The 14,735-nt window shown below is 33.8% G+C and overlaps 3 protein-coding genes across 4 annotated transcripts in view; all 3 read left to right on the top strand.

Moving 5' to 3' along the window:
- The first annotated feature begins 1,119 nt into the window (after positions 1 to 1,119).
- Positions 1,120 to 2,219, top strand: LOC137836569 (protein RST1-like). The gene is made up of 5 exons (XM_068645232.1): positions 1,120 to 1,160; positions 1,250 to 1,487; positions 1,603 to 1,680; positions 1,900 to 2,082; positions 2,187 to 2,219. The coding sequence occupies exons 1-5, from the start codon at positions 1,120 to 1,122 to the stop codon at positions 2,217 to 2,219; spliced, it is 573 nt and encodes a 190-aa protein (XP_068501333.1).
- A 240-nt stretch (positions 2,220 to 2,459) lies between these two features.
- The window catches only part of LOC137836712 (protein RST1-like), a 35,686-nt gene continuing 23,410 nt past the window's right edge, over positions 2,460 to 14,735 (top strand). Inside the window, exons 1-7 of one of the 2 annotated variants that reach the window (XM_068645417.1) lie at positions 2,460 to 3,380; positions 3,480 to 3,776; positions 4,446 to 5,096; positions 5,374 to 5,524; positions 5,652 to 5,770; positions 10,004 to 10,218; positions 10,347 to 10,639. In XM_068645417.1, the coding sequence (XP_068501518.1) occupies positions 2,475 to 3,380; positions 3,480 to 3,776; positions 4,446 to 5,096; positions 5,374 to 5,524; positions 5,652 to 5,770; positions 10,004 to 10,063 (2,184 nt within the window). In that variant the 5' untranslated portion in view covers positions 2,460 to 2,474 and the 3' untranslated portion in view covers positions 10,064 to 10,218; positions 10,347 to 10,639. Of the gene's footprint in view, positions 3,381 to 3,479; positions 3,777 to 4,445; positions 5,097 to 5,373; positions 5,525 to 5,651; positions 5,771 to 10,003; positions 10,219 to 10,346; positions 10,640 to 14,735 lie in introns of those variants that run through there. The other variant, XM_068645416.1, reaches the window with a different exon arrangement.
- On the top strand, positions 6,671 to 9,272 carry LOC137836716 (pentatricopeptide repeat-containing protein At5g40400-like). Its single transcript, XM_068645421.1, has one exon. The coding sequence runs from the start codon at positions 7,107 to 7,109 to the stop codon at positions 9,000 to 9,002; it is 1,896 nt and encodes a 631-aa protein (XP_068501522.1). The 5' UTR covers positions 6,671 to 7,106; the 3' UTR covers positions 9,003 to 9,272.

Below are 14,735 nucleotides of genomic sequence, written 5' to 3'. Positions count from 1 at the left end.
AGTACAAACAATAAGGAACGTCTCGTAAAAACTTCATATCAAAACACACAAGGAATTAGGTGAATAAGTCCCAAACCAAGAGCAAACAAAAACTCAAAAACTTGTTTTTCTAAATACGGTTGTATAGCCTAAATCATCATCATCTTCTTCTTCTTCAAGTCACCATGGTGGAGGGTGTTTGGTTTATAAGAAAGAAAATTCGTTGTGGTGCTTAAATGTCATCCTGGCCTTGAAACTAAAATATGGTCATTTTGCATTTTTAAAAATATTAAATATACATGCAATTTAGTTTTAAATACTTTTCCTCAACATGCAGCTCATTACATTCTACGGCAACTAGATTGCTTTGTCGAACCTGGGAGACTAATGATCGAGCCTTTGGGAGTTTGCAAGTGAACTTTTCACTCTACACTTTCCTGTATCTCCATTGCAACAAATATTATTTTAGGTGGACTTGAAATTTTATAATTGATAGAAGAAATGTAATTGTGAACTCAATAAAATTGTAACTGTTTGTGAAAAGTTTTCTTAAGTAAATTTAAACACATTGAAGTGGTGCTAGTATTCCGTTCTGTAACTCTATTATTTATTAAGATGTGCTACATATGATTAATATTTCCATTGTTCTTAAGAGTAGAATTTATTGCTAGAAAATTTATTTGTAGATAAATAAAGTAAATAACTTATTTTCTAAGCTTTTTACTTGCCTTTGATGATTAAAATCTGAGATAACTACTGACATATTGAATAATGGGTTAGTTCAAACTGTTTTTGAATTGGAAAGCTATCTGCTAGAGTTAATGTATTTATTTATTCTTAAATTTGTTTGCATTTAAAATTGTTTGATATCTAGAAGTTAACATAGAAGTACCAAGAATAATAATTGCTTTTTTCAAAAGATGACGCCACACTTTGTCCATGCAACATATTTCTTAGATTTTTACTGAGGATTGAAATTCCAATTTTGCTTGAGTATTTTACAGTCCCTGGCCATGTCATCAAAATCTTACTACCGTAAATTTTCCCTATATATATATATATATATATTTTACATTTGTCTCTATCTAGGGTGTCTTGGAGTTGTTCTTTTCTGAAACAAACCCCAACGTTCTCAAGGCTATGGAGGATTTTCATGTGAAGATAATAGCATATGAGCACATGTAACTACTGCATTCTACAATTTACTTATATAGGATGGTGTAATGTTAGTAAGATTTCATTTCTTATTTTTTATATCCATTTGCCTTAGAAATCGCCGAAGACTAGTCAAGGAAAAAAGAGTTATAGGAAGCAAGATTGAAATTGCTCTAGTGGAAGTAGCTGCTTCTCTTCAGCTCTCAAGAAATATCTTGCTTGCACTGATGGCACTGCAGTCATGGAAAGGCTTTGTGCGACGTTGGATGAAGGCTTACACACTGTCATATGATGCTAAGGCACAATTGAGTGTCCTAGATAAAACTTCTAAAGCTGCTAGTGACATTTTGAAGGTCAAGATTGGTCTTTTGTCATTACAAACCATCCTTTTTACCCATTTATCAGTTTGTATTGAATGCACAAGTTTGTCATGTCTGATTCAGGTTTTGTTACATGCTTTTTGTGCAGAGTATGATGGCTATGGCTGATGAGGCTATACCTAGAGCTGCTGAAAATATTGCACTGCCTATCGGTGCACTTTGTGTGGTGAGAAGGTTTTCTATGGTTATGCACTCATTTAAAATCTTTGAAGATTCTGCTTGATTATCATCTGTGCCCGCATGTTGGCATCTTAACATATACAGTGTTTTCAAGATTATTGAACATGTAGTGAGTCAACTCTCTAATAATCTAGTTAGTAATGTAGCTTGTGTAATTAGCATAATAACATTTTCTTGCAACTAACTTTGGCCTTTCTATTGCCAGGTTTTGCCTCCTTCTGTTCACACAGTTAAATCTGCTGCTTCAAAGTTTCTTTTGGAATGGTTGCTCCAACATGAACATGAACACCGCCAATGGTCTGCTGCAATTTCTCTAGGATTAATCTCTAGTTGCCTTCATGTAACAGATCATGAACAAAGATATCATAACATCACCAGACTTCTTGAGGTATTCTTGTTCTCTATTTTTAATTAAAAGTAAGTGCCGATGAAAGTAAGTTTGAATATCAAAAAAGCTATAACATTTTTTATGAATTTCTCTTGACATTTTAGATTAATCACAAGTGTTTGTGGAAATTTTCATAAGTTCACCTTTTTTGCTTAGATTTTATTAATCAAAAGTTTTTTGGAGGTTCTAATAAGAGGTTGTAACACACTTAGGTTCCCAATTTCCATTGTAGTAGAATAGTTGAGAAGTAAGAATGCTATTACACACATGAAGGCTAAAGTCAGAGTTTTAAATGGATTATTCTGTCAATTTTTATTATTTTTTTTCAATTTGGTTCACTCTTGAGAGAAACTTGTTGATAAGATTTTCTGGCATTGCATTTAAGTGATTGAATGAACTTCCAGGTTCTTTTTGATAGCAGAAGTTCCCTTGTAAAAGGAGCATGTGGTGTTGGATTGGGTTTTTCTTGCCAAGATCTTCTTACCAGGGTTGAAACTTCTGTTACCTCTACTGTGATGAAAGAAACAGAGAAGATTCCAGAATCTGAATTGCTAGGAAGAATTATTACTGCCTTAGCTACAATGATACAACAGAGAACTCAATGTTCCTCTGATGTTTTACACAGTCTATGTTCTTGCTTTCCACTGGGTTCATATGACATAAGTGGTAAAGCATATGAACAGATATCTGACAACACTGAAGACTTGGAAGAAGATATCTGGGGTGTTGCTGGACTTGTTCTTGGTCTAGCTAACTCCATTAGTGCAATATACAGAGCTGGAGAGTTGGAGACAGTTATTAAGATAAAGAACTTGGTAATATCATGGCTTCCATATGTGCATTCAGTAGTTGAAATAAAAACTTTCCTAGGGAAAGAATCTGAAATTGTTTTAGCACTAGGATCCTGTATTGCACTTCCCACTATAGTAGCTTTTTGCCAGAGAATGGAATTGATGGATGATGCTGAGTTGGACCACATTGTGATTGCCTTTAAAGAGTTGATTTCCGAGTTAATTTCTGTGAAAAAGTCTGGCATTTTGCACCATAGTATGCTGATGGCATCATGTGCTGGAGCAGGGACTGTACTTTCTTGTATATTGAAGGAAGGTGTTTACTCTTTTGAGGCTGAACAGGTTAAATGTTTACTGGAACTGTTCAGAAAATGTTACGTGAATCCTTTCCCTTCTCTTGTTCATCTTGGTGGCATGCTAGGAGTTGTTAATGCTATTGGAGCAGGTGCAGAAATTTTGGTCAATATGAATTTTCGAAAGTACACTAGGCAATCTGATTATCAGAAGGTAATTTACCTTTTTGATAAAAATTGATACCAGCTATCTCATCGTATTATTTATTTTTTTCTTGCTTCATATTTAAATATCTTACTATTTAAAAAACAGGAGTCTTCCTCTGTAATGGGCCCTCTCCTATCAAGTTCTGATTTTGAACCATACTTGACATCATTGGTGCAAGAGTTGTTTCTTGTGGCACAGAATTCTGATACTCAGCAGCTACAACAGTTTGCTTCCTGGGTGCTTGCCTTCCTTCGACATCATTTATGGTCCAGGGAACTTTTGGGGGTTGATAGTGAGAGCAGTGTAGCTGAAACTAGTTCAAAATCTGTTTCCCATAGTTTTTCTGAGGACAGTGTTGTTTTGAAGCTTAGTTTGTGGCTTATGGATTTCAAATACACTGAGGTAAATGTTTTATTTTGTATAAATTTTTATATGTATTTATTCATTTGTTTGCATTGGACTACTTTTCTTCCCATCTGTAACTCTTTTTTTCTGTTTATTCTCCTTTCTTTGTCCGATAGAAGGTGTGATCCTTTGCATTTAATGTCTAAGTTGATGCTTAATTTTTCTTTTTAGAATTATCTAAACATATTTTCTTATCACGTTTGGGAGTTGAAAATCAAACTAACTACAAAAGTAGCTTAAAATCCATAAATCATTTAGTCATGATTATATATAAATTTGAAGTGTCCACTGGAAGCTAGTTGTTGGGATTTGAACTTAAGTGTTTTTTTAGAAGTCTTGTGAATGAATTTAATATTACACTTTTTCGTGTACCCTTTTTAATTACTGGCTTAAACTATAAAATCATCTTGGTTTTTTGTTGATCTTGGTTATTCGATGATATTCATCATTGCATTATTTCTTACATGTTTTGTGCCATTGCGTAAACTGAATTCAACACAGTAACTACTTCTGCTTCTCCTATTTAATTATTTTTTTCTTTGATTTTGGCATGGGTGTATATGATAAACTTCCGTTGTACATCTATATTTTCTATTACAATAGTTTTATGATATGTTTTTTTGTTAGTACTTCTCATTTTTCTCTTATTTTGTCATCCAAATTCAGCCCGGAACTGTTGACACAGTCATTGCTGTATTAAGGTGTCTTTCTAGAGCTCCCAGGTTGCCAAGCTTGGATTGGGGCTCAATTATTAGGCGTTGTATGAGGTATGAGGTCAAAGTTGTTGAATTGCTACCCAAAGACTCTACTTGCAAGAATGGAACTCTTGGGGAGGAATCCACCATGTTTGCAATGGCTCATGCAAATCAATTTGATTCGCTTCTAACTTTTCTTGATGAGCTATCTGACTTTTCCAGATTGAGAACACTTGAAATAAATCTGCAGTCATGTCTGCTAAACCATCTGGCAGACCTTGTAAAAGTGTTTTCAAACTCCAGGCTTGAGAAACTATTTGGTGATGTGAGCAATCACTTATTGTCTTTTACTTCATATATAGAGTCGGGCACTTACCACAAAAGCTTGTTATGTATTTCATGCTGGAAAGGTCTCTATGAATGCCTGGACGAGGTTTCTGTGGATACATCTAGTCACATATCTCATATTGAGAGGTGCATGGAGGTTCTATTTACTTTATTACCGGCAGTTCAATCTTCTGTAAGTGTAGTGTCAGGGGATGTTAGTTCTGCAGAGGAATGGTCCAAGGCTGTAAGATGCTTAGGGAAGGCTCCAGAAAGTTGGCTATTGGATTTCTTGAAGGTATGGTGTCCATACATGATATATTGTACGATATCTCTTCATCCAACTTTCCCCTCAAGAAAAATATTTTGAGTTCTGTCACACAATAATAGTAGTAATCTTTTACAATATGTGATAATTTCTATTGTTTGTTGCCTGTATTATGTTACGATGTTTTGTTGTTTACCTTAACTTAATTCTTCTTGTTGTTGATTCAAACTAATTGAGGTCTAGCTTATTATTAGGTACGAATTGTCACTTTAAACCTGTGATCTGTGCTGACAGTTGCAATCCACAGGTTTCACATGAGGAGTTTGTTCAGAGTGCTGGAAAATCTATTGAAATCCAGAAAAAGGTTTGTGCTAAGATTAAGCTTGTGAAGACTGGTTCCCTTTCAGTGACTGAACTTGGAAAGATGAAATCCTACATTTTGAACTCCCAATCACAAGGTTAGTTTTCTGCTTTGGTACTCAATGTTTCTTTATTTTTTGGCAAAGGAAAGCTCATATCAGTTTGGGCTGAAATAATTGATTGTTCACATGTTAAATGTCAATACTATTGGTCTAATTTTTGCAGGACTCTGGGATATACTCTTTGAAGTTGTGGCAGCTTTGTACCATGCGGAGGGAAGTATTAAAAAACAGTGGCTTATTGATGCTGTTGAAATTAGCTGCGTATTCAGTTTTCCTTCCACGGTAGTAGTTCCTTACTGATTATCACAACTTATTTGTAGTAACTTTCAGGCATATCATGGAAAAATTCAAAAACTAATATTCCTGGTTCAAAGTGTATTGTTTCACAACTACTGTGTTGTTCTTCACATACTTGCTTGGTCCGGAGTGTTGTTGAGAATGTTCTCTAAGGCATGAAGTTATAAATAGAACCATAACATATTTTTTTTATACTCTAACAAATCACCCGCAAGAAATCTCCTTAGTTAGTTGCCTTGACCTTAGTAAGTTTTAATATTAAAGAAACTAGCATTTCTAATAAATTTCTCGACATTTTAGATGCAATGTAAGTGTTACTAAAACTTTTCATTGATTCACCCTTTTCCCCTTGATTTTTATGAATCAAAAGTTTTTTTTGGAGGTTGCAACACACTTAGTTCCAATTTGGTTCACTCTTGAGAGGAACTTGTTTATAAAATTTTCTTGCATTTTATGTCACTGGTTGTGTGAACTTCCAGGTTCTTTTGTATGGCAGAACTTCCCTTGTAAAAGGAGCATGTGGTGTTGGATTGGGTTTTTCTTGCCAAGATCTGTTATAGACAGAGAACTGTTATAGACAGTTTATGTTCATGCTAAAAAAAAAGAAATAATAAAATGTCCAATTCACTAGTTGGAAAAAAAAAAAGCAAACTTTCCAGAGAAAAGAGTCTGAAGTTAACATTACAACTAAACTTTTTTTTTAGAATAGTTGGTAACAATATAGTGATAGATTATGAAAAGAAACGTAGATGATAGAATAGTTTAAGATTTATTAATGAGTAAAAAAAAACTTTAGAAAATGAAACAATATGAAAACAATGTCATCTTACAGGTATTGAAGATTTTTTTTTATATTAATACATATGTAAACATTTATTAAATTAGTAAAATATAAGAAATTAAAAATTATAGTAATTGAACTCAAGATGGAGTTAAAATAAATAAAAAATGTCCAATTCAGGTGTTAATTTTTAACGTGCTAAAATTTTATATTGAAGAACTTAAAAAACAAGCCTTTCATGATGGTAACGCATGTATCTCAGAACACAAATTTTGACTTCATCACAGAAGCAGGTTTCAACAAGAGTGACAAGGGTTCCTTGGCATCTTCATCATCATTCCTCTTACGAGCATTTCTTACCCTAATTCTCCTCCGAACACTCCTGATTCCCTGACTCCAGACGAACTTTTTCAGCTTCATATCATTAAATGGAGGCGCTTGTGGAGGTTAATGGTTTGAAACTCTCTTACCGATTACTCACTTACCTTAGGGTTTGGGAAGGGTTTCGGCAGCGTCCAACATTGTTCTTTCTTTCTCAACATGATTCGTCGACCTTCAATTTATCTTCCCACACTGTTTCAATCATTCTCCAACTCAACTTTCACCGATAAAACCCTTCTTTTTTCTTCTTCTACTCTCATCACTCTTCATGATTCTCACTCCAAACGCACTTTGAGTCCCTTTTACAATCTTCTGCCTCCCACCCAGAACCCCAACAACGTCGTAAACCTCATCTCTTCCATCCTCAAACACAAAAGTTCCCACCTTTCCCTTCTCCAAAGTAATGACATCAAAGGGATCCTCCCCCAGTTGGGTCCCCATGAAATTTCAAGGGTCTTGCTCAGATGCCAGTCTGATCACTCTTCAGCCCTCACTTTCTTCAATTGGGTTAAAAATGATTTGAATATCACGCCAACTGTGCAAAACTACTGTGTAATTCTTCATGTACTTGCTTGGTCTAGAGTGTTCTCTCGGGCCATGGAGTTATTGGCTGAATTGATACAAATGGTTGAGGTTGAGGGTGTTTGTGCTTCTTCAAATGAGGGCATTTACGAGAATCTTGTGCGCTGTACTGAGGACTGTAATTGGAACCCTGTGATATTTGATATGCTCGTCAAGGCTTATGTGAAGGTGGGAATGGTTGAGAAGGCTTTGGAAACTTTTAGGAGGAACATTGGGACTCGTCTTCTCCCCAATGTGATTGCTTGCAATTGTTTGCTGAGTGGGTTGTCTAGGTTTAATTACATTACTCAATGTTGGGAAGTGTATGAAGAGATGGGAAGACTTGGAGTACATAGGAATGCTTATACTTTCAATATTTTGACTCATGTTTTATGTAAAGATGGAGATACAGATAAGGTGACAGGGTTCTTGGAGAAGATGGAGGACGAAGGATTTGAACCTGATTTGGTTACATATAACACCCTTGTTAACAGTTATTGTAAGAAGAGGAGATTGGAGGATGCTTTTTATCTATACAAGATCATGTATGTCAGAGGTGTGATGCCTAATTTGATCACATATACAACCTTGATGAATGGTCTTTGCGAAGAAGGGAAGGTCAAGGAGGCTCATCAGCTTTTTCATCAGATGGTTCACAGAGGTATAGCTCCAGATATTGTGTCTTATAATACTCTTGTGTGTGGCTATTGCAGACATGGTGAGATGCAAATGTGTAGATCAATATTGTATGAAATGATAGGAAATAGGATTTGTCCTGACAGCATCACTTGTCGGGTTATAGTTGATGGATATGCCAGGTATGGAAAACTTCTTTCAGCCTTGAATACTGTTGAGGAGCTTAAGAGATTTAGAATTAAGATTCCGGAAGAAGTATATGATTATCTTGTAGTTGCACTGTGTAAGGAAGGTAAGCCATTTGCTGCTAGAAGTTTTCTGCATAGGATATCTGAGGATGGTTATACACCTAAAATGAACACATACAATAAACTGGTTGAGTCTCTATGTGAATTCAATAATGAGGAAGAAGCATTAATTTTGAAATCTGATATGGAAAATAAGAGCATGAAAGTGAATGCTGCTGCCTATAGAGCTGTTATAATCTGTTTGTGTAGAGTAAAGAGGACTGTGGAAGCTGAAGTTTTGTTGGAGGAAATTATTGGTTCAGATATGTTACCTGATGTAGAAATAAGCAGGGCATTAATAAAAGGGTATTGTGAGGAAAATAAGGTTGATAAAGCTGTGTCCTTGTTGAAACTCTTTGCCAAGGAGTTTCAAGTTTATGATACTGAAAGCTACAATGCAGTTGTTAAAGTGTTTTGTGATGTTGGGAATGTGACAGAGTTGATGGAGGTTGAGGATAAGCTACTGAAAGTGGGGTATGTTCCTAACAAGTTAACATGCAGGCATGTGATCCATGGATTGCAGAAAGCTATGGAGCTAGATGATGAGATTTTGAACCATAGTTTGTCTTAGGACAATTTTGAAACATAATTTGAGTTCTTTCCATCTATGTAAATTATCATGTTTGAGCTTCATTTTTGTAAGTCTGTTCATATTAATTTTACTCACTTATATTATAAAAATGGTTCTTTATCACATAAGAGTTTGAAATCATAGCAAATGGAAATTTCAATTTACAATTCTTGTATATGCAAGGGATTACCTCTAGCTTTGAAAACAATTAGATGTCTTTTACACAAAAAAGACATTCATTTCCATTAAAAGAAGTTTTATGGAGTTCAATCAAGACTGAGTTTTCAGAAAAAATAGTAACAGAAATAGCTTGAATATTGTTCAGAATATGAGTGTTAAGCTGCCAAACCCTCATGAAGTTCTTTGGTGACAACCAAACTGCTATGCATAATGAACCTAAACTGAGACAATTTCAGTAATATTTTTAAAACAGGGACTAATGTGTAAGGCCATGCATTCATCCAATTTAGTGTTCACCCACACAACCTTGTAATGGTCCAATTTTAGTTTCCTTAATATTCTGATCTTGAGACTCAAATTCATATTTTCAACTTTTTCCTGCTGAGACTGATCTCATAGTTTTCTGTTTGTATTCAAGAGTACTAAGATTCAATATCTTGAAAAAAGAGAAGCAAATAAATGTAACACTACTGCCCATTAGAAAAACAACTTTATACTCAATTGGTTCAGTAGTGTGAGTTATTGAAAACCTTCTGCTACTTGTGTTCAATTCCTACCATTAGAAAGAAAATCACATTTAGCCCTCAGTAAGATAAAACACAACTTGAGATATTTTATAAATTATTTGATTCATACACTGCTAGTTAGTTCATTTAATGCATGACTTCGACTAAATAATATAAATACATGGGATTAGAAATATCTTAATTTTAATTACTATTTTAAAGCATCTTTTATACGATACTTTTGGCAATGATGGTAGTCTTTCTCAGATAATTAACAAATATTCCAACATTGAAATTCAGCCTTTTGTTTTATAGATAAAGAGTGTGTTTGGTTGTGGTGACATGCCTTCAGCTTTTGGACTTACTCAGTTGTGAAAATTCCCATGATCCATTACGACTTCCTTCAAGAAATAGTGATCGATGGTTGTAACTTGAATATTCAGAAAGTGGATGTGGACACTAAAAATTGTGAAGTGCAGAAGTTCTAGCATGTGGCGTTTATTCTCCAAAGATTACTCTGTAGTTGGAAGGTATGGCTCCATCCATCACCATCCTTTAGCTTGGTATTCCAGAAAATTTATTTTCTTGTCCACACTTATCCATCTTTCTTCTTGATCCATGCTTGGTGCGTTAAATTAATAAAGTTTCTGAAATGAAGGTAGGGGTATTGACTGGAGACAAGATGAAAGGAAACAGCTGAGAACATTGGGTACATTAAGAATGGCTTGTTCTGAATTCTGTTTCCAAGGAACTTGTATTAAATATAAACTAGTTTTATTTTCCTTTTCCTTTTACAGCTATGCTTTTGGTTTACTTTTAGATAAGACATTAAACAAATAGTGATCACTCATCATTCTGAGATATCCTGCCATTGGAAAAACATGGAAGTTATTATTATGTTGGCATGAGTGGTGTAGGAGGAATTCACGTCTAAATATTCACTTGATTATACCTATGTGGTCTATGCTTTTACCTGCCTTTAAAAAGATTAACATTCTCTGAACTCATAACAAATGAAGAAATTGAGGATTTTAATTCTAGCTAAGAAAGTCTTTTGAAGAGCTTATTGGAAGTGTATTTGAGCTTATGACTTGTATAATCTCTATTATTTCAATAAGCTTCTTAGATAACCTTTTTCCACAAAACTCCTTTTAGCTTATTCCTTTAAGTTTAATGATCAAATTTAGAGAACAAACTCTAATTGATAATAACTTAAAGTTGTTTTCATGAACACATACTTAAGCTACCTTTTCCACACTCGTGTATTTGTTTCTGTGTAATGGAAAAGGACTAGGTGGATTATGTTAAATTATAGAGAAATTGAATTATAGATAATCAACCAAGCTGTGAAACCCCTACATATGCAGCATTGAATTTATTATGCAGACACTGTTTAGGACACTGAAAATTGTGAAGTGCAGAAGTTATTGGTAAAGTAGTCAGTACAGAATATAACCCTTAGAAGTGGCTGTTGTACTCCATATTTTTCATAACTGTTTCTCTTTTATTTTCTTCTTTTCTTTCTTTTCTTTGAATAAACCTTTCTCTGGAATAAATTTTTAAAGATTCTCAACAGCAACGAGGTCCATAATATGCTTATCCTATCTCCAATCCAATGCACTCCTTGTTAAAAATATTTTCTTCTTTTGATGAAAGAAACATGTTTGCAACCATTTTACCTTCTTTTGATTAACTTTAACATTAAGGCATCGGCATTTCCCAGCATGCAGGACTGAAAATTTATTATGCTAATGTATCGATGATGTGTTGACTTATCTTTTGTTAGGTTTCGATTTTAAATTAATGATTTAATTGGAAGATAAGAAGCTTTACTACTAATCAATCATTCATACTATTTTTTTTTACAGTATCCTTTTCTATATCTAGAGGGAGTAGAAGAGACCTCTTTAGAGATCTTACTCTTAATTAACCTCATTGACATTGATGTTTCTCCTCTGCAATCAGTGGATGTGTGTATCATAAACTAATAACTAATTAGGTTGTAATGACTAACTATATAAAGATAACCTTTGCAACACTTATACCAAATGAAGTCCGTATAAATTTAACCAAATTCAATACTTGCTTACTCTTAACTCATCTGAGTGTGAGTAAATCTCTGTTTTTTTGAATTTGGTTCTCTTGAATGTTTATTCAGAAATGTTATGCTAAATCATGGAGAAATTGAATTATACATAATAAACCATGTTATTATGAAACAACCCCTACACGTTCAAAGATGGTTATTCATAATGTTAATGTGCTATACTCTTATCTTTTTTATCAGCTCTTTCTCTTTTCTTTTCTTAGATATTAGATTAGAACCTTTAATTTCTGCTATGAGGCTTTGATGGGATGCTGGGAAAAGTTCCATATTGCTTGTCTCAAGTCTTAATGTGAAATGCTTTTAAGCTGAAATCTAACATGGTATAAGATTCTATAGCTCATTTGTGTTTAGTTACAACAAACTGAGACAATTTGAGCTTTGAAATTTTCTTAAAACAGGATCCAATGAGCAAGGTCATACATCCATCCAAGTAACAACAACCAGAACCGTTTGCCAATTTGTTTCAGCAAAAAGTTTAAAACGAAGAAAAACCAAGAGAACCTGAAACTTAGACGATATGAGATAAAGCCACGTAAAACGCAAATATGCAACAACAAAAGCATCAAGAAAAGCTAAGTAATACCGAGATCCATTAACAGAATTGTATAGAAAAGGATCCCATATATAAAAAAAAAACAAGTTCAAAGGGACAAGAGTAAACAATTTCAGAATCATGAAAAGGAAGTTGATGATGTTTAAAAACACAATAATTTTCACAAAAAACAGAGAATCCAGTACATGGAATTGCACAATCTCATTATTCTAGCCACACTGTTATAGATAGCATGACCAAGGCGAGTATGTCATAGCTACAACTTCTGAAAATACCCTAAAATCACGAAACTATATAATTAATTACTAAAAACAAAACCTTGTTTGCATATATAGTATTTTAATCACACTATTACACATTGAAAACACCACAACATTATTCAAATAATGTTAAAAGATCACTACTCATCCATCTTCCTAAAATAGCTAACTACTCATTTCATCATTATACCATCCCTGCACTTAATCCATTTCAAATCACAAACTTCCATTCACTCCATTTCCAACTCCTACCATGACAGCAGAACTTGTTGGTGGTGCTCTTCAGTTGAAGATGCACTACAAGGGTCTGTGTCACGTCTCCACTCTCACACTCTTTTATTTCCCTTTGTCTGCAACTTCAACACCTCCTAATTCTGCACAATATCTCTCTACCTTTTCTATTACAATCTTCTTTGTTTCAAACACTAATCCTATAATTTTCAATTACTATTTTTCCACACTTTCTTTTACACCATCCCCTTTTATATCTGGAGGTAGTACAACACACTCATAAATCTCCACTTAATATACTACTTTTACAAATAGAAAGAAAGAAAATAGAACAAAACTATTAAACTAAAAATTATATATCTTCCTATTCGTTCATAAGTCTCATATTTATAGATTTTTTAGCTTGAGCACTAGATTGAGCTAGGACATTTTTGCTCCTTCCTTCAGTGTCCTTCCTTCACTAGATTGCTACACTAACCTTATGAAAATCTGTACTCATTTATTGGAACTTTACAACATGATGGTAAAGAATATCCTCTTTCCTTGCAGCTGATCCTGTTAAGAGATTCTAAGTTGAAAAACACTGATGTTCAGAAATTCTTTCGAGTTTTAAGGACATTGTTGAAACTACAAGAAAGCATGTTATTCAAAAGGACTTAAAGTTGATGATGCTTAAAGAGATAATTGTTTTCTGTCTTCAATGTAATATAAATGCAGGGTCTGAGGCTATAAAATTCTGTAATTAGAAGGAATTAAAGGAAAAAAACCTAAAAAAGAGGGTGGTCAAGAGTGATACTTCTATTAGTCTTGTTTGCATAGTATTTTAAGCACACTATTATACATAGAACAACAAACACCACAACATTATTCAAATAATTGCAAAATTACAGTTTCCTTATGAAATAAATGTAGAAACAACAAAGTACATCAATTCACGATGACTCATAAAGATAACAACGTCACTGTATTCTTCTAAAATCACATCAAAATATCATCCAAATTTAATACGTAACTACAATAATACCAAATCAATGTTAAGTCCCACTCTAAAGTTATTCAATGAAAAAATATTAAAATATCTTTTCTGACTAATTTTAAATAAAAGTATAAATAAAGAGATAAAAATTACTATTGAACCAAATTAAAGAAATGATAAATAAAGAGACAAAGAAAGACAGATAAACCAAATTAAGTGAATAAAGAAAGGATGGGAATTAGTACATCAACTAACTTTGCATGAATATAATATAATTGTTACATAAAATATATTATTTGGAGTCAGATATTATCCAACCAATTAAAATTTCGAGTCAGATATCATTTAATATTTTACCTAATAATCAGACATACATTCATTGATTACAGTTGTGACAATTATTGCATTGTACTTTCATTCATCAAAACCGTTGAATCAATATCCAACAGCTCACATTTTATATTGGTTGAGTTCCCATTAAACATAAACATGTTCTTTTTAAAGTCAAGTCATCTTTTGTAACTACTCTTCTCATCACTTTGCCATTCATTCCTGCATTCAATCCATTTCACTTCATTTCCAACTCCTTCCTACCATGGCAGCTGAACTTGTTGGTGGTGCTCTTCTTTCCGCATTTCTTCAGGTTGCATTCGATAGGCTCGCTTCTGCTCAAATTGTAGACTTCTTTCGTGGAAGAAAACTTGATGAGAAGCTCCTCAGCAATTTGAAAACCATGCTGCACTCCATCAATGCTCTCGCTGATGATGCTGAACTAAAGCAGTTCACAGATCCACACGTCAAAGCATGGCTTTTTGATGTCAAAGAGGCTGTCTTTGATGCAGAGGATCTGTTGGGTGAAATTGACTATGAACTCACCAGATGCCAAGTCGAAGCTCAATCCCAACCTCAAACCTTTACTT

This window comes from Phaseolus vulgaris, chromosome 4 (genome assembly GCF_000499845.2).
Source record: "Phaseolus vulgaris cultivar G19833 chromosome 4, P. vulgaris v2.0, whole genome shotgun sequence".
NCBI classification, from domain to species: domain Eukaryota; kingdom Viridiplantae; phylum Streptophyta; class Magnoliopsida; order Fabales; family Fabaceae; genus Phaseolus; species Phaseolus vulgaris.
This window is presented reverse-complemented; position numbering and strand designations above follow the sequence as displayed.

What these genes read in the sequence shown, in the direction of transcription:
- LOC137836569 (XM_068645232.1), top strand. Translation starts at nt 1,120, where the DNA reads ATGGAGGATTTTCATGTGAAGATAATAGCATATGAGCACAT. An exon ending in ATAATAGCATATGAGCACAT is followed by an intron (nt 1,161 to 1,249) that starts GTAACTACTGCA and finishes CATTTGCCTTAG; the next exon opens with AAATCGCCGAAGACTAGTCA. An exon ending in CTATCGGTGCACTTTGTGTG is followed by an intron (nt 1,681 to 1,899) that starts GTGAGAAGGTTT and finishes TTCTATTGCCAG; the next exon opens with GTTTTGCCTCCTTCTGTTCA.
- LOC137836716 (XM_068645421.1), top strand. Translation starts at nt 7,107, where the DNA reads ATGATTCGTCGACCTTCAATTTATCTTCCCACACTGTTTCAATCATTC.